Source organism: Cervus elaphus, chromosome 7, assembly GCF_910594005.1.
Source record: "Cervus elaphus chromosome 7, mCerEla1.1, whole genome shotgun sequence".
Lineage (NCBI taxonomy): Eukaryota > Metazoa > Chordata > Mammalia > Artiodactyla > Cervidae > Cervus > Cervus elaphus.
The window spans coordinates 25,484,413-25,503,635 of NC_057821.1; the positions used below are offsets into that span (position 1 = coordinate 25,484,413).

General features: G+C 43.5%; 1 protein-coding gene across 1 annotated transcript; it reads right to left on the reverse strand.

Moving 5' to 3' along the window:
* Positions 1 to 2,926: 2,926 nt before the first annotated feature.
* Positions 2,927 to 17,359, reverse strand: LOC122697194 (glutathione S-transferase A1). Its single transcript, XM_043907726.1, has 7 exons — positions 17,264 to 17,359; positions 10,450 to 10,563; positions 7,967 to 8,018; positions 7,067 to 7,199; positions 5,277 to 5,418; positions 3,935 to 4,066; positions 2,927 to 3,140 (listed from the first exon to the last, which is right to left on the reverse strand). Exons 2-7 carry the CDS (start codon positions 10,534 to 10,536, stop codon positions 3,018 to 3,020), a joined length of 669 nt encoding a protein of 222 aa, XP_043763661.1. The 5' UTR covers positions 10,537 to 10,563; positions 17,264 to 17,359; the 3' UTR covers positions 2,927 to 3,017.
* Positions 17,360 to 19,223: the final 1,864 nt, after the last annotated feature.

Genomic DNA, 19,223 nt, shown 5'->3' on the forward strand with positions numbered 1-19,223 from the left:
AGTGCAATTGTACGGTAGTTTGAGCATTCTTTGGGATTGCCTTTCTTAGGGATTGGAATGAAAACTGACCTTTTCCAGTCCTGTGGCCACTGCTGAGTTTTCCAAATTTGCTGGCATATTGAGTGCAGCACTTTCACAGCATCATCTTTCAGGATTTGAAATAGCTCAACTGGAATCCCATCACATCCACTAGCTTTGTTCATAATGATGCTTTCTAAGGCCCACTTGACTTCACATTCCAGGATGTCTGGCCAGGTGAGTGATGTCCAGGTGAGTGATCACACCATTGTGATTATCTGGGTTGTGAAGATCTTTTTTGTATAGTTCTTCTGTGTATTCTTGCCACCTCTTCTTAATATCTTCTGCTTCTGTTAGGTCCTAGTAAAGTAATGCTCAAAATTCTCCAAGCCAGGCTTCAGCAATACGTGAACCGTGAACTTCCAGATGTTCAAGCTGGTTTTAGAAAAGGCAGAGGAACCAGAGATCAAATTGCCAACATCTTTTGGATCATTGAAAAAGCAAGAGAGTTCCAGAAAAACATCTATTTCTGCTTTATTGACTATGCCAAAGCCTTCGACTGTGTGGATCACAATAAACTGTGGAAAATTCTGAAAGAGATGGGAATACCAGACCAGCTGACCTGCCTCTTGAGAAACCTGTATGCAGGTCAGGAAACAACAGTTAGAACTGGATATGGAACAACAGACTGGTTCCCAATAGGAAAAGGAGTACGTCAAGGCTGTGTATTGTCACCCTGCTTACTTAACTTATATGCAGAGTACATCATGAGAAACGCTGGGCTGGAAGAAGCACAAGCTGTAATCAAGATTGCTGGGAGAAATATCAATAACCTCAGATATGCAGATGACACCACCCTTATGGCCGAAAGTGAAGAGGAACTAAAAAGCCTCTTGATGAAAGTGAAAGAGGAGAGTGAAAAAGTTTCCTTAAAGCTTAACATTCAGAAAACTAAGATCATGGCATCTGGTCCCATCACTTCATGGGAAATAAATGGGGAGACAGTAGAAACAGTGTCAGACTTTATTTTTTTGGGCTCCAAAACCACTGCAGATGGTGACTACAGCCGTGAAATTAAAAGACGCTTACTCTTTGGAAGGAAAGTTATGACCAACCTAGATAGCATATTAAAAAGCAGAGACATTACTTTGCCAACAAAGGTCCGTCTGGTCAAGGCTATGGTTTTTCCAGTGGTCGTGTATAGATGTGAGAGTTGGACTGTGAAGAAAGCTGAGTGCTGAAAAATTGATGCTTTTGAACTATGGTGTTGGAGAAGACTCTTGAGAGTCCCTTGGACTGCAAGGAGATCAAACCAGTCCATCCTAAAGGAGATCAGTCCTGGGTGTTCATTGGGAGGATTGATGCTGAACATGAAACTCCAATACTTTGGCCACCTCATGTGAAGAGTTGACTCACTGGAAAAGACCCTGATGCTGGGAGGGATTGGGGGCAGGAGGAGAAGGGGATGACAGAAGATAAGATGATTGGATGGCTTCACCGACTCGATGGGCATGAGTTTGAATAAACTCCGGGAGTTGGTGATGGACAGGGAGGCCAGGCGTGCTGTGATTCATGTCGCAAAGAGTCGGACACGACTGAGTGACTGAACTGACTGGTTTGTAAGTCTGGAATTTTAATCTTTATCTCTGCTGAGAATAACTACCTTGTAAGACAGTATATATGCCCACACCATGTTGATTAAAACACCTTTGCTCCATCAGAGCTTGGGTCCCCATGTCTTTCTTTCTTTCTTTCTCTCTCTCTCTCTCTCTCTCTCTCTCGATCTCTATTTCTCTATTTCTGGCTGATTCCCCGGAGCACGAAAGCCAGCTGCGTAACCCAGGGAATATTAGCCTCTTTCCTTCTTTCACTCTCTCATCGTCGACTCCGGACCACCAGGTTCTGGTCCAATAAAGGATCAACGCTCCATCACCTAAAAGAAAACCCTAATTATCTGTGTAACCAAACAGAATCATAAATTCTATTATGATTATTGGGGTATGACCAGAGGCCTATTGATAATTGTCCACTGTTAACTACCTAGGTTTAAGGCATATGATCACAGGTTAACTTTGATCGTACCTTTCTTTTCCTTTGTTCATACTAGTTTCAGGGAACCTTACTTAGGGTATATAAGGCTTTCTCAAAAACTGGTCGGGGTCCTTGGCTAAGAGGAGACTCTGCCTTGGGCCCGCTGGGCTAATAAACTGCACTCCACTATCTGCATTGTTCTACTGAGTGAGGCAGTCTCCTCTTAGCCAAGGACCCCAACCAGTTTTTGTGAAAATCTTATATAACCTAAGTGTACATGCCCAAATCCACCTTCCCAAATTCCCTGGAACTAGTCTGGCTCCATGAGAGGCCAAGGGAAATGACGTCATATATATTTGTATCAAATTCACACGTCACCTGTGTCATAGAGATCTAATCTGGGGGATGCCGTCAAATGGGGGTGAGGCCTCTGTGCAGGGCCCCACAGAGCCTTGTGCAGCAGAGCTGTGATGACCAGGCAGCCACAGCAAGGTCCCCTGAGCACAGAGTTTGGGTCCACTGGGTTCTTAAATTGCTTTCCCACCTCCCCAAACACTGGAGAGCCCACAGTAGACAAAAGAGTTGTTCAAAAACGCATAAGAAAAGACATTTTTATTATCAGATGGAAAATGTCTCTCAAAGAAATAAAGAAAATGTCTGTCTACCATGACCCCAGAAAGGTAGCTCTTTCCTGTGAAAACCTAAGAATGTCAGATATAAACTGTTACACTTTTGATAGGCTATGTGCCAGATGTTATAGGATGATCCTTGGAAAATATTAAGGGAATATATAATCTGTTTCCTGTTCTTATTTGTCTTTTAATTCCAAACCAGAAAGGTGAGAAGGAGATCGTAGTGAAAAAGAACACATTGGAAGTAAATCTCTTAGGAGCTTTATTGTAGGAGCTTTATTGTTTTATTGTTAGAAAATTTCAGAAGATTTGTCCCGGGCAGCCCCGCTGGCTTTACTAAAACTTGAAAACCTTCCTGGCTTCTTCTATTTTTTTCTCATCTGTGGGAGGCTTCCTCTGGCTGCCAGGCTGCAGAAATTTCTTCACGGCCGGGAGATTGCTGACTCTGGCTTTTAGGGCCTGCAATGCATGAGAACACAGCTCAGCGTGCAGCTAAAGAGCAGCCCTGTCACTACGCAAGCCAGCAGGGACTCTGAGACCCTCCTAGACAAGGGCCAGCCGAGGCCCCTCCATCAGCACCAGGAGAAGCCCCTTGAGACAGGAAAGTGACATCCCAGTTTTCCCCAGAGAGGTCTTAGTGAAACACTCCATTCTGCTTCCCGATCTTCCTACGCTCAAGCGTGTTGACCCTTAAGTGCAGTGTGAGAAAGAGAAGTGTGTGAGGTATTAGCACAGATGAAGGCTCCGGATGTCAAGACAAGAAGAGCTAGGAGACGGGGCTGGAACTGAAGACAGGAAACATGAAAGGTCATGTGTGAGGTCAGTCAGAACCAATCTGCCCCCAGAGAGAAATCACCGTGTGAGAGAAGGAACAGGAATTGAGGGGAAGAAGGGAGATGGTGGGAAACACACTCAGACAGGCTCAGGGAAAGAGGGACACACGTGGGACAGACGGAAGCAAAGAGGAAATGAGGACAGAGGCTGAAGTGGAACAGCAACCAAGAGAGATCCAGTCCTGGGTCTGTCTCCTGGTAAAAGGCAGGACATTTTCCGTGGGGCAGAGTCCACTTCTGGTGTCCTTGGCTTGATAGATTCTTTCCCCACTCCAGAGCAGGGCCTTGGAGTGAACTGAGGAGACCAGGGGGCAGCGAGGCCTAGACAGTGATGGGGACCCTAGCACTCCAGTCTCAGGGTCCAGAGAGCAGATGCCGAGGTGGGGTGTGTCTGGCCCCCAGGGCCATGGGAGAGCTCACCTTCAGCAGAGGGAAGTTGGCCAGAAGGCTGGGGTCCAGCTCTTCCACATAGTAGAGAAGTTCAACCAGGTGGATGTCAGCCCTGCTCAGCTTGTTACCCACTAGGTAGTCTTGTCCATGGCTCTTCAGCACCTGGCGAATGGAGGGGTCAGATCAGGAGCACAGGTCCTGGCAGGCTGGACCCTGCTTCTCCCCTGCCCCTCACCCAGCCCCGCTTCCATCTCTGCCCCTCGCTGGGCGGGTGGGAACCTCAGACCTTCTGTTCCCTCCAACTCAGAGATGGGCCAGGCAGGTTCTTGCTGTTCCCTCCTCATCCCCAGTGGAAGTCAGACCACCATTTCCTTTTCCTGTTCCCACCTCGCTGTGGCTGCCTTACTTCTTCTCCCACTGGGCCAAGGCCTTAGCACATTCTGCACCGTGTTTTTGTTGACCCCACACCCTCAAGTGTGCAGCCCTGAACTTCACAACATGACCCTTCATCAATCTCTCTCTGTCCTTCTCTCCCTCATCCTTGGGCAGTGTCTCCATCTTCATGACAGCCTTCTACAACCCTGAGCAAACTAATGCAGACTCTGTATTCCTTCTCATCTCTTTTGCTCTCCTCATTTCCTGGTCTTACAATCTTTTTTTTTTTGGGGGGGGGGTGGTTCATGATTTTAGTTGAACATGATTTCAGGTAGTTTTGATCATGAAACGTTCAAACAAAGTAAACTAAAATATGTACTAGGCATAATGATGGAATACTACTTTATTGATTTTATTTCACTTTCTTCAAAATTCTGAGAGTCATGTCCTAAAATATCTAGATTATTTTTTCCTGAACAATTTTTCTCTGTCTCTTTCTCTCCACCCCACTGCCCCCATATATTTAGATACATGTCAGTCATCCCAAAACACAACCACATTCTCCTGACAAGCAGCTGGTCTCATGTCTCCCTACACATGACACCAGAATATTTTCTGATGTATTGCTGACATCATGCTTCTCTTGGATCAAAGACCCTACACTGTGTTCTGAGGATCCATCTACTCCAGGCTCCAGTGTGGCTCTCAGAGCTTCCATAGTCCAAGCTCAAAGTATAACCATGAAATTCCATTGAGTAGAGAATACCAGATTGGGTTTGAGTAAATAGAAATTTGGCTGAAAAATGATAACTTGGGTAAAACTAGTACTACAATTCTTCCTCACATTCAATTTTTATAAAGTACCCTGAGAGTCAGAGTACTACATTAGTATGCAGAAAGGCTCACAGAGGTGAAGGTTAATGCCCCGGCCATGCCTGCACATTACTTTTCTTTGTTCCCTGATCTCAATGCCAGAAATGCTGAAGAGTCCACTTACATTTTCAAATGCAGGGAGAAAACGGTTTGTTGTCTTTTCTCGGATGAGGGTCACCTTGGCATCTTTTTCAGCAGCTGGGCACAGTGGCAAAAGCATGATCATTTCACCCAAATCTGCCACACCCTCTGAATACATATCAATCCTGAAAAGACAAAGTAACCATTTTGTCAAATGTCTGCTGCCTTAGATTTTTGGAATGGGTAAGAAAGAGACATCGAGAGGTAGCAAAGTAATTCTCCTCCATTGGGTGCACTTTTCTATGCCAGTCATTTAGCTCTGTTTTTCAAAATTAATTTTAGCATCAAGGTAAACATATGTGTAATCTTTTTGTTATTTACATAACCAAATATAGAGATGGAGCACATCAGTGACCCATCCATAGTCACAGGCATGAGAGAATCCGGTGGAATCAGAGCAGGTAAACACTGGGACCACACCTGGGTTTGCCACCTCTGCTGTGACGTGGTCTGAGCATGGTTAGTGTGATGCATTAGTACCATCTCAGTCACATTGAGACAGAGTCCTGGCACCTCTGTCCCAGGCACATCCCTCTTCCTCTCTCATCCTATTACAACACCAGGCCCATTTAAAGTCCCAATACCAACACTTCCTCCAGTTATTTCCCATAGAATCCATTTCCATAACACTCTCCATTTACTATTGTCAGACTCTGGTTTTGTTTGAATTTCTCAAGACTGTACCTTTCATTCCTTTTCATGGCCAAATAACATCCTACTGTATGGCTGTACCAACTTTTGTTCCATCATTCATCAGTTAATGGACACGTTTGTTGATTCCAATTATTGATTATGAACAACAGTGCTATGAACTTCTGAGGATAAATTTTAGTGTGGGGGTGTTTTTAATCCTCTTGAAAGGAATTGATTGCTGAGTCATATGGTAACTCTATGTTTAACTTTTAGAGAAACTGCAGTAGGTCCTTGAGTGCCAAGTCGCTTCAGACGTGGCCGACTCTTTGTAACTGTGTGGACTCTAGCCCACCAGGCCCCTCTGTCCGTGGGATTATTCTCCAGGCAAGAATACTAGTATGGGTTGCCATGCCCTCCTCCAGGGGATCTTCCCGACCCAGGGATCAAACCCAGGTCTCTTATGTCTCCTGCATTGCAAGCAGGTTATTTACTGTTAATGCTGCCTGGGAAGTACCTTACAAGATTTTAATTTCAATCATGTAGTCCCATCACAACAGAGAGAATACCCCTAACCCCCAGGATACAGTTGTACTGAAAAATCTGGCCAACTAAAGCTATATCAAAATGCTTGATGTAACCTTACCATATTGAGCTCAACCTCTGCTAACCCTTGTCAAGTGGCCAGTCCATATAAAGTGTTAATAAATTAAGTTCCTGGTCATCATTCTTAGAATTTTTAAAATTCAAGAACCAACTTCTTTAGATCCTTCCCTTTCTAAGCTTTATCTTCTAGACACTCAGATGCTTTGTCCCTTGTCTCTGGCTATTGGTGGGTGTCCAGCTCAAAATAGCCTGAGCCCCTGGAGTCTTGGTTCTACCATCCTCTTGACTTCACAGACCATCCATGTTTGGAAACCTTGTCACTGTGCTATATCCGTGGATGGTATCCTCTTCCATAGGCAGTTGATTTCACTCCAAGTTTATTTGCTCTTCCCTCATACTCATAGGTCTTTGCTGTTACGCCCTACAAGGCTTAAACCATCATGTTGGTCATGATGCTCTGCCTTGATCCTGCTTAGTCAGGGAAGGACCTAAATTGTTCCTATTAGTTGTTGGTGAAAAAACTAAAAAGTACCGTACAGGACTCTCTCCTTTATGTCTTTCCCGTAGAGGTTGTATTTGGTGGCAATGTAGTTGAGAATGGCTCTGGTCTGCACCAGATTCATCCCATCAATTTCAACCATTGGCACTTGCTGGAACAACAAACTCCCATCTTTTGAAAGAAAAAAAGAAGGGTGAAATGTTGAATATGTTACAACCTTTTAAGATGAACAAATGTTTGCTGAAATAACTGAAGATATAAAGTGAAACACTAAAATGATCTGGTACACTTAAGCAGGATGGCATTTTGTTTGCCTTTTACTTTCTAACCTATCATTTCATTTATCTTTTTATTTCCCATTCAGACATATGGGCGATCCCTTGTAAATCTGGACTGATTTGTCTTCATGTATGTTTTAGAAAGAAGCTGGAAGAGGCTGCAACAAGTGTGCCAACCAGTTGCCATTTAATGGAAGTTCAGAGAAAATCTCAGAACACATAAGACATGTGTTGAGAGTTTGCCTTTTCCCTGCTCACCGAGTCTACATTATTGCTAGGATGTTACTTTGCCAAACCCGGACGCACAGCAACTTCTGGACCTTTTTCTCCCCTCTTTTCTCAGATCTTCACCTTTTCCTGACTTTAGGTGGGAGCGCTGTGTGGTCACTCATGGTGCAGAAAGGCAGAGAGAACTCAGAGAGAGCATTCACGGGCACTGGGGCTGGCTCCTTTAACAAACACTTGAGTTCCAGCCCTTCCTAGTCCCGAGTGAGTTGCAAGACCTTTTCAGGGAGACCTGCCTCTTACCTTTAACCATATTTCTCCCTTTCTACTAACCCCACTCCCACCACACACACACAGCACATTGGTGGTATTGAAACCTCAACTTAAGACTTCTAGTGGATACTCCCATCAGAGGAATTTAGTTCTTGGGCTTACCATTTTTTAACTTATCCAAGTCTTCTGGTTTTTCTATAAGTTTCTCTTCAAACTGAAAAGCAGAAATAGTCGATGAGTTTTTGTTATTTCATTCTGTAGCATTGCTGAACTCGCCTGGCCTCTGTCTGCTGCCCACTATGGAGAATGTAGGATTTCCAAGTTTGGTGGGGTGCACAGAGGACAGTGATCAAGGCCATTTGGAGATTTAGATTAGAGCCACCAAGATAAAAGTGTGGGTTGCAGCAAATAACTGCTTATTTTGCAGGTTAATTCACCTCTACCTTGTCCCCACCTCTGTCAGTGATTAGGTAATGATTTGGGGGGAGGGGAATGTCACTGGAGGGAAGGGACTGGGAAGTTCTAGTTTTGGAGTTTTAATGTCTCTGGAAAGCCTTTCTCTCCCTGTGAGACCAGGACAGGATTTTGGGGTATCCCCTAGCATGGGGTATCCATGGGGCCATTGACTCCCAAGAGGCTGCCACCAGGGGCCTCTGCTGTATATTACCTCCCTCCATTCAATTTTTTTATTGTAAACTAGGGTCTTGATTGTGAAAAGTTTGAGAATTGGGGATTTCTAACTGACTCAGTGGAGTAGTTTATTGTAGATCGACATTATTCCACAGGGTGAGACCGTACAGATAGTGAGTGTGTGGGCAACAATTTATAAAGCACCCAGTTCAAGACAACCCTAAGAGGCGATGGATGGATGGGTGGTCATTGTGAGGAGGGGCTGGCTGGTGGGCTGTTTCTTGTAAAACTGATGGAGATGAATGGGATTGTGAGAATCAGGCTCTGGGCCCAGAGAACCCAGAATTTCAATGCTCTTTGGTCAAAAGGAAGCCTGGATGCTCTCAGAGTCTCCCCCTGCTTCACTGTCCTGTGCTGAACTCATCCCACCCAGGGACTCCGAACACATTCTTGAACTCCAAGTCTGGACCGCAGTGAAAAATGTTGATTGTTCATTTATAGAAATTAAACAACCTAGAACGGCACTGTTGGAATTTTCTGTGTACCTATTTCTTTACACACTTGAGAATGGACCAGGCTAACCTGCCCTGCATTCCTGAAGCAATCGAGAGTGTATAATCTGAGGCTTAGGTAAACATGTTTTTAGGAAGCTAAGGGAGCACACTAGAGGTTCCCTTTGCAGGATGCCACCTCACCTGAAGCCCTCTTTTACTGCTCTCTGCTAAGGGACCAGATCTCTGAACTCTGTCCATGACTCCCTCCCCAGGAAACCCTCACAGAGTTGCTGGGTCCCTCTGACCCGGACAGGACTGAGCGACTGAACTGAACTCTGACCTGGGCTGAGAACTGCTTTTCTGAGTGACACCTCTAGAGGGCAGCACTCAACAGGATCCCACAGAAACCTATCCATTTACTACTGAGACTATGGCGTTTTTTCACTCAAGTCTTGGGTGTCCTCCTAGGTGCTCCCACTCCTCTTTTAATCACCCACATACTTGTCTGCATCCTCCCTATAGTGTAAGCGGCCTGAGGGTAGGAACTGTGTCTGTTTGACCATTCATGTGTCTCTAGGACCTGGCATGAAACTTGGCATTTCAAGGTGCTCAACAAATTCATTGCTGAGTGAATGCATTAAATCCAACAGGCAGTTTGTTACAGTCTGCACAGCTCTATATTTCTGGCTTATGTTTTAACTTTAATTACATTTCTTTTCTAATATGTATATTTTTTCTTTTTATTATGGAAATTTGTGGCATGCACAAAATAAAAAATACGATGATGCTCCTTGTAACCTTCAACCAGCTTCGATAATTATCAGCTCAACCCAATCGCAAGACATCCAATTGTTACACCCCTCTCTCTGGTACTAATTTAGAAACAAATCCCAGATATTTCATCTTTAAATACTTCATGGTATGTTACTAGATCATTAAACTTATTTTAAAACTAACCACAATACATTAAAATGCCTGACATATTAGCAATACTTATTATACCAATTGATATTAATATTCATGTTTCTAACTGTTGCATCAATGTAATAAATATTTTACAGTTTTAAAAATCAAAATTCAGAAAATTTTCTGACAATTCAGTGGTTAAGGCACTGGCTTTCACTGCTGTAGGTCTGCTTTTGATCTCTGGTCAGAAAATTAAAATCCTGCAAGCCTCACAGCCAAAAACAAATAAAAACACAAATTTATTTCTATTTTTTATTATCCTTGAGAAGAAGAAATTTCAATAAAAATCTGTTCATCTAATACCTAATAAACATTTTTAATGCAAAATTCTTAGCAGGTCATTTAATAAGGAAAATCACCTCTGTGAGAAAAATAGTTTGATACAGTCAGTTTCCCTGGAGTAGGAAATGGAAACCCACTCCAGTGTTCTTGCCTGAAGAATCTCAGGGACAGAGGAGCCCAGCAGCTATGGCCTAGGGGATCAAAATGAGTTGGACATGACTGAGTGACTAGGCAGGCACGGGCAATTTAGATCCAACAGAAGGTGAAACCTACCTCCACTCCAGCTGCAGCCAGGAGCCACCGAATGCACTCCATTCTGCCGCGTCCATTGAAATAGTGAAGAATGGGCTTCCCTGACATGGTGGCAGTCTCCTGGTTTCTCTAGCCCTTAATGAACCAACAAATGAATGAATGAATAAACAAAAATAAAAGCATAGAAGCAAGTGCCTTTATGATATATGGCTGAACAGTACCACAATGCTGAAGAATCGGCCTTCCTCATGGCAATTGGAAGAGTCCCTGGAATGTCTTCCTTGGCCCAAATTCCCACTCTCAATAGCCACCTGTGGGAAATTCCACCAAACCATTCTCCAGTCTCCACTGGGTTAAATCTGATTTTCTTGGCAGGCTAAGAGGTGAGTCTGTGGTATGGATGCATGGGTGGGTGTCAGGGAGGGGAAGGATTAGAGAACTAGTATTTATTGCAAAACTCCTAATAGTCCTGCCCCAATGCTACCTGCCTCCTGAGAAATCTGTATGCAGGTCAGGAAGCAACAGTTAGAACTGGACATGGAAAAACAGACTGGTTCCAAATCGGGAAAGGGGTACGTCAAGCCTGCATATTGTCACCCTGTTTATTTAACTTATATAAACAGTACATCATGTGAAATCCTAGGCTGGATGAAGCACAAGCTGGAATCAGATTGCCGGGAGAAATATCAATAACCTCAGATACGCAGATGACACCACCGTTATGGCTGAAAGCCAAAAAGAACTGAAGAGCCTTTTGAAGAAAGTGAAAGAGGAGAGTGAAAAAGTTGGCTTAAAACTCAACATTCAGAAAACTAAGACCATGGCGTCCAGTCCCATCACTTCATGGCAAATAGATGCGGAAATAATGGAAACAGTGAGATACTTTATTTTTGAGTCTCCAAAATCACTGCAGATGATGATTGCAGCCATGAAATTAAAAGACGCTTGCTCCTTGGAAGAAAAGCTATGACCAACCTAAATGGCATGTTAAAAAGCAGAGACATTACCAACAAAGGTCCATCTAGTTAAATCTGGTTTTTCCAGTAGTCATGTATGGATGTGAGAGTTGGACCATAAAGAAAGCTGAGCACCGAAGAATTGATGCTTTTTAACTGTGGTGTTGGAGAAGACTCTTGAGAGACCCTTTGACAGCAAGGAGATCCAACCCATCCATCCTAAAGGAAATCAGTCCTGAATATTCATTGGAAGGACTGATGCTGAAAGCTGAAGCTCCAATACTTTGGCCACCTGATGCGAAGAACCGACTCGTTGGAAAAGACCCTGATGCTGGGAAAGATTTCAGGCAGGAGGAGAAGGGGATGACCCAGGATGGGATGGTTGGATGGCATCACCAATGCGATGGACATGAGTTTTAGTAGGCTCCAGGAATTGGTGATGGACAGGGAATCCTGGCGTGCTGCAGTCCATGGGGTCGCAAAAGTCGGACACAACTGAGTGACTGAACTGAACTGAACTGAATGCTGACCACTTTGAGTACATTATATCTTTAATCCTCACAAGAATCCCATGAAATAATTATTAACTCCATTTTTCAGTTGATGAAATGGACCTCAGAGCTTAAATAACATTCATGGAAATCCACACCCAGGATTAAAACCAGGGCAGGGCAGGAACCCACATATGTGTAGGCCCTGGGAGCCTGGGAAGGAGGGGCCTTGGAGCCAGAGGACTTCACAAACAGGAGGAGGAGACAGAGTCCATGTTCAGCTCGTTGGCTATTATGCTGCATTTGTTCAAAAGTTGAAATTAGAGCTCAATGTGCTTAACTGTTACTAGAAAGATCCTGAGTCTTTCCACCTACACAGGATACCAAATACTTCCATTTTCTTGAAATTGTATATTTTATCTCTATCCGTACATTCTGTATCCAGAGAAAGGGATATTTCTGTATTAGCTGTACTGTCTAGGTGAAGCTGACAATTGTTCTGTCTGTCATGCCCTGTGCATTCTCACAAATTTGTCTTCATTTAACCCTACAAGAATCACCTGCTATGAAGTTGCCATTGCTCTCATTTTGCAGTTGGGGAATACTGAGGTTTCTAGGGTAACTTGCACAAAGTAGGTAGCTACCTTGGGATTCAAACCCATTTCTATATGAACCCAAGTCTTGGCTTCATTTTTCATATTGACGTTTTTCAAAATAGGCATGACAATCCTTCAGTGGACTGTGAAATTTTCCAGTTTTTAAAATAAAGCATTGATTCATGAGTTTTTCGTTTCAGCTATGTGTGCATTGTATGTTTGGGTGGCAGAAAGCACATGGGCACACTCATTTGGTCATGGTGTTGGTTAGAGATTCTTGGGTCTTTTCAGGTCAGTGAAGTTTGAAAGCCCCTGGACTACAGCAGCCTGTGTGTGGAGTGGACGTAGCAGGGAACCAGAGGATGAAACTGAAAGGCTCCAACGATGGACAGAAATTATTGGGTTGGCCTAAAAGTTCTTTTGGGTTTTTCTGTAAGATGTTACAGGAAAATGCAAACATTATGACCAAACCAATTGTTCTCTCCTGGGAGTGAATGGAAACATACAGGACTTACTAAAAGCAGGAGCCCCAAAGCCAGAACATAGGAAGAAACAGCTGCATTTTCTATCCAAATCCCAGCTCTGTTTAGAAAACATTAAGATCTTGCAACTTTTTGTTGAGGAGTTTGGGATAAAAATATACCTTTCTTTAGCTGATAAAGTATGAATAACTTGAATTTTAGATTAAAAAATGTTTTCCATATCCACATTTTAAAAAATTTATTTAGTTTTGGTTTACTTTTTTATTTCAATATCCACATTTTTAATGTGAAATCAATGGTCTAACCTTTGGAAAATAAACGATCCCTTGGAAACATACTTAACTCGTCTGTCTTGAAGTTGGAGATTGTGTATATCGTACTTATCATGGGGAACAGAGAAGCTGTGATTCAGCAGAATTCTGAGAAGGGTGTCACTGTGAAGTGGAAGTCACAAGTCACGCTCACACTAAACTCCCTTATCCAGTGACCAAGGATCACATTACAAAGGGAAATGAAGCTTTAACTTACATAATACTTTATTATATCTTTCTTATAAGTAACTTTCTTCACCTTTTGAAGCCTGGGGCAAACGTGATATAAACTTCCTGGCCCCCAGAAAATGAGAACTAGAGAGATTCAGTGACTTATCATCAGTCACACATGTGTGTTCCCGATTCACACTCAATATCTAGCCAAGTGTGTCCACCCTCAAAACATCCCCTGGAAATGGCTTCTAGTATTGTATTGTCAGGAGGAGGAAACTCAAGTTCAAAGAGCTGAAGCTGCTCTCCTAGCTCACTTGTTTTGTGAGCACTGAGGTCCTTTGAAGACATCTTCTGGCTTCTGGTCTGGGGCTCCCCCCAACCATGTAATGCTTATGCCCCCTCTCTGCTGGTCTCTGAGACCCTCAATATTAGCTTGTTCCCCATTCAGAATCCATTAGTCAATTAACAGTTAAATAGGAGAGAAGGAAACGTTAATTCTGTTAGCTGATTCTTAGGGGCTTGATATGAGGAAAATGGATAAAAACGTACCTTACTTTACCCCAGACCTTAAAAACTTACTGTGAGTATCCTGAGCACTGGTATAACTACATTTGACCTTCATAAGGAGATAGGGTTATATTCTCTGAAAAGAAATGTGTCTTGGGATAATTCCAGTGTGAACTAAAGGAGCTGTATATCAGGGCGTAGGTGGGAGGGGGACTCCTAACGACAGCATTTCTCAGCAGAAAGAAAGGCTTAGAGACAAAGCCCAACTCCTTTTCTTATAAGGTAAATAAACCCAGGGGAGTTATTTAATCTCTGTACCTTTCGAAATACAGCTATGTCTACTAGTGAGGGCTGTTGAGAAAATTAAACTAGATAAGGCATACAAAATTCATAACAGGGAGCAGCAAATCCAGCTTCCGTTCTGCTCCCAGTTCCTGGGAGATGGGTGAGTGAGCCCACTGGGCAGCACGTGAGTCTTCTCTCTGTCTGTCTGTCTGTCTCCCTCTTGACTTCCAGATCTCGCGCTATGCTCTGCTGTGCTAAGTCGCTTCAGCCCCTATAGCTCTAGGAGGAACAGGATTTTATATATATCCAGATTTTGTCAGCTACTTTATATACTGGTTCTCTTTTTATTTGTCTTGTGTGAAAGATCAGTGATGCTCACGGATTAGTTAACCTGGATTGGAGGAACCTTCTGGCAAAGGTTCAGCGAGGTCTGGCACAGCCTTTTGAAACCTCAAGACTGAAGTGGACCCCTGGTTCTGCCCCTGAACCATACACCCTGCCTGCCTATCCCCCAGGCCTTTCCCCTCCCACTCACTCCCTGATCTGGACTGTCTGGAATCTTCTGCTCCCCCCCACCACCCAGCCCCTTGGAATGGGTTCCAGCCACGGCAATGGGAAACCCACCCCTTTTTATAGCAGGAGTTCAGGGTCTCAGTCTCAATACCCTTCTCTCCACCCTCCTGTTCCTTCATTGATCTTTCTTCAGCATCTTCTTTCTGGTTGACCTGTCCACGGATTTCCTTCTCAACAAGTTTCCTTCAAACCTTTTCAACCAACACTCATTGAGCAGTTGCCTGCACTAAGAAATGATGGCTGGTGGGGAACACAAGAGGAATCTGATGTGGTCCCTGCCCTGGAGGGGCTGAAATCTAGTTAGAAAAATGGGTTTGTAGACAACTGACACCACACAAAGAGCCCTGCAATGCCTTCACTTGAATTGGTTCCACCCCAAGGACCGTGATTCTCTCAGCCAAGCAAGTCAGAACAAGGAGAGAGGCTGCAGGCTGAGAAAGCAGAGGGTGTTGCCCGCCTTCCCTGGTTGGCCCCAGCTCCACAGTATCTCAGCGTCCAAGTCAGTGACTCTCATGGGGTCAAACCTCATCCCCATCCAAACGTTGCTCTCGGTAGCATCTTGCACAGTACTTCTCATCCCACTCTCCGTATCTTCTCTTTTCAGGCTTAGGTACCATATTTCCCCTGTGAATTGCCATACCCTGGACAACTCTAGGACTTTCACAGGATCTCACCGAACCTCTCTTGCTTCAGGCTTTTGATTTACCCCCAATAGTAATACTTGTAACAGTGTGTTGTTCACTCCTGCATTCTGATTCGAATGACTTGTACCCTCCAGTCAGGTGAATTTCTTTACTTTTGGAAGTTAATTCTCTGCTCCTGTGTTACCTAGTTTTCACATCCAGACTTCCTGTGTTTAAGAGTCTGAAAAGTCACATGAACCAGTGATTCTTAACGGGAGCTGATTTTGCTCCCCCAGCCCAGAGGACATTTGGCAACGCCTGAGGACATTGTTCGTTGTGAAAACTAGGTGGGAGGGTGCCACATCATTGGCGAGAGGCCAGAGGTGCCTCTGATGCTGGGGGTGGTGGGGCTGCCTCCCATGTGCGTCTGACTGCTCGTTACTCCTCAGTCTGCACTGTATCCAGCTTTTTCCATCAACCCTGTTGTCTTTTTTTATTTAATTAAAAAATTTTTAATTGGAAGATAATTGCTTCATAATGTTGTATTGATTTCTGCTGTACAATAGCTGGAATCAGTCACAATTTTATATATAAATATATATATATATATATACATATATATATATATATATCCCCTCCCTCTAGAGCCTCCCTCCCCACTCCCATCCCACCACCCTTAGCTCATCACAGAACGCCAGGCTGGGCTCCCTGTGTTATATAGCAGCTTCCCACTGTTTCCTATTTTACACATGGTAGTGTATAATGTCATTGCTACTTTCTCAATTTATCCTATGACCCTCTTATCTTAACAGACACTTTTATTGGATATTTAGTTAGAAACATCTATGATTGATGCAGCTGGCTACTAAACTATGTAATCTTCCAGGATAAGGTATTTTGTAAAATATACTAATTCTCCTGTAGCCACGTATATCTTCTATTCTACTTTCCAGCCTGTCACTGGATGAGGAAGGAACCTCTCCCACACCCTCTGTTCTTTCTACAAATACAGAGTGAAATGGAAAGTGAGATTATTAATCTTCATTGTGTCAACCATATTGATGAAGTGACAGTTTCTTTTAAAACTTTTAAACTAGCACTGCAAGTATCTGAGAGGTGTCAAGTTTGCACATTTGAAGAAATATCAATCTATATGTTAACACTGTTGTCAAGTACATTCCTTAAGTCTAATTCAATATACATTTCTATAGCAAATATTTTTTACTAAAAAAAAAAAAAAAAAAAAGACTATATACAGGACAGGTCCCCGCAACAAAGAATTACCCAGCTTGAAATGTCAATAGGGCCAAGGTTGATAAAACCTGCTCCAGCCAATTTCTAGGTTTCCCATGAGTTGCTTGAGCTCCAAGAGAGATAGAGGGGGACTTGCCTATTGGCTAATCACAGCAAAGACTGAGTTAAAATCCAGTTTTGCTGGCAATAACTTAGTTATTCCTCTTATAATTAAATCTTAATTTTGTGTTTCCAAAGTCCACATAGTATTACCACATTGCAATTCGCACCTGCTGTTTGTTGACTGTGTCTACGGAGCAGGCAACTTTAGCATAAACACCTACACGCCTTTCTTGTACTGGTCACACTCTCTGATTATCTAAAATGCTGCCATTCTTTTTTCTCTTCATATCATTAATTTTTCTCAGATCTAAATTCTCAGGCTTAGTTTTCTACATTCTTCATTTTTACATTTCTTTATCCAACAGCAATTGACTAAACAACTTAAATGTCTCCTAAGCACAGCAAGAAGGCACATGTGAGCCTGAAGCAGTTTTTCTTGTGCTAAGGAAACATCATACAGATATGCAAAATCAGTGCTTACCTTACAAAAGTCTGTCTCCCACTTGCCTCAGCACCTCAGTGCCAATTCACATGTGCTTATAAGCTCTTGTTACAGTTGACTGACTGACTCCTCCTCTCTGAAAGGGGCAGAGTCCAGTTAAGGAAAAGCGAATCCCATGGTACTCAGGGTCACTGGTTCTATGCTAGATTAAAAAAGAAAAAGGCAAATTGTCCTCTTATCAGGATATAACTTGTTAATAACTTCTTTTCAAAATCGCAATTAAAGATTAAACACAATATTTCAAGTTGATTGTATCCTCTTGCCAGTCAATGAAGGATGGCCTTTGGAGAAAACTTACTTCTCTTGAACTGACTTTCACGAATTGGAGACGGGGACTAAAGCAGATGATAAGTGTCTACTGTGGGGACACCAGGGGCCTGTGGTCATGAAAGCTCACATGGACCTCTGTAATACTTTTACACTGAGTTTCAGATAAAATATAGGACACCCAATTAGATATGAACTTCAGACACATAAAAAATAATTTTTTCATATAAGTATGGCCTAAGCATTGTATGACATGGGTTCATGTTTAGTTGTGTCTGACTCTTTGCTACCCTATGGACTGTACCTGCCAGGCTCCTCTGTCCATGGGGTTTTCAAGGCAAAAATACTGGAGTGGGTTGCCATTCCATCCTCCAAGGGATCTTCCTGACCCAGGGATTGAAACTGGATCTCCTGTAGAAAATTACAGGCGAATTCTCTACAATCTGAGCCAAAGTGGTGGTCTCCAAAAGAAAAAAAAAAGTCCACGTCTAAATACCTGGAACCTCTGGATGGGACGAAATTCGGAGAAAGAGTCTTTGCCAATGTAATTAAGGAACCTGAGATGAGACTATCCTGGATTATGTGGATAGACCCAAACCCAACAACAAGTGTGCTTATAGCAGAAGAGAAAATACACAGACATACCCATATGGGTGATGTGAAGATGGAGGCAGAGATTGAAGTGATGTGGCCATGAGTGGAAGTCATGGAAAGGAAGGATGCAAAAAGTCACCAGAAGCCAGAAGAGGCAGGGAAGACTTCTCCCAAGAGTGTCCAGAGTCAATGTAGTACCTTAACTAGGACTTCAGGCCTCCAAAAGTGTGAGAGAATTCACCATGTTGTTTTAAGCCCCCCTAATTGTAGTAAGTTGACAGAGCAACCGTGGAAAACCAACACACAGACCTGCTTACTTCCCCACAGCTCAGGATTACTGTGCAGCAAATCCTACACTTCTCATGGCTGCATCCATCCCACGATTATTAAATTTATCTCTAAGAGGTAAGGACTCTTTTTCTAAAGAAAATCACACTATTCTATCACATTAAAATTTGATAATTTATATCTTTTATAATTCAATTTCATTCATTCGATTAAATATTCAGCATCCTAATTTTCCCAATGTCTCATAAAGACTTATGTGCAGTTGGTTTATTTGCATTTGGATCAAAGCAAGGTCTGTCCATAGCACTGGAGTGACATGACCATCTTGGTCTTGAAGACTTGGATGAATGAATAGAGCTGTCAGGCAGATGAGAGTGGGTGCGGACTGTGAGGAATTCCCACAGCCCGGACCCCTGGGCCATGGAGATGTGTGTGGAGGTACAACCATTCATGGTGGCGCCCTGGGGATACACAGGGCCGGGCCCCCATCAGGAACTTACAGATGCTGAGGGAGGCCAGTGGCCTTCAGTGTTACTGGAGGTTTACAGGGCTCTGAGGGAAGCAAAGAGGTACGTCCAGCTCTCCCCAGGGAGCACAGAGTTCAGTGTGGCCACCGGGGTGGAGCTGGCCTGGGAGGGAGCAAAGATGCCCAGGCAGGAAGGAGGCCACCCCCACATGTCCTGTGTGGTGGGACTGGCACCCAGGGGGTGAGGAGGGAAGGAAGGAGGGCACCCTGCGGGCAGCAGGAGTCACTGAGGGAGGTAGAACAGGGTGGTGATTCTCAGGTTTG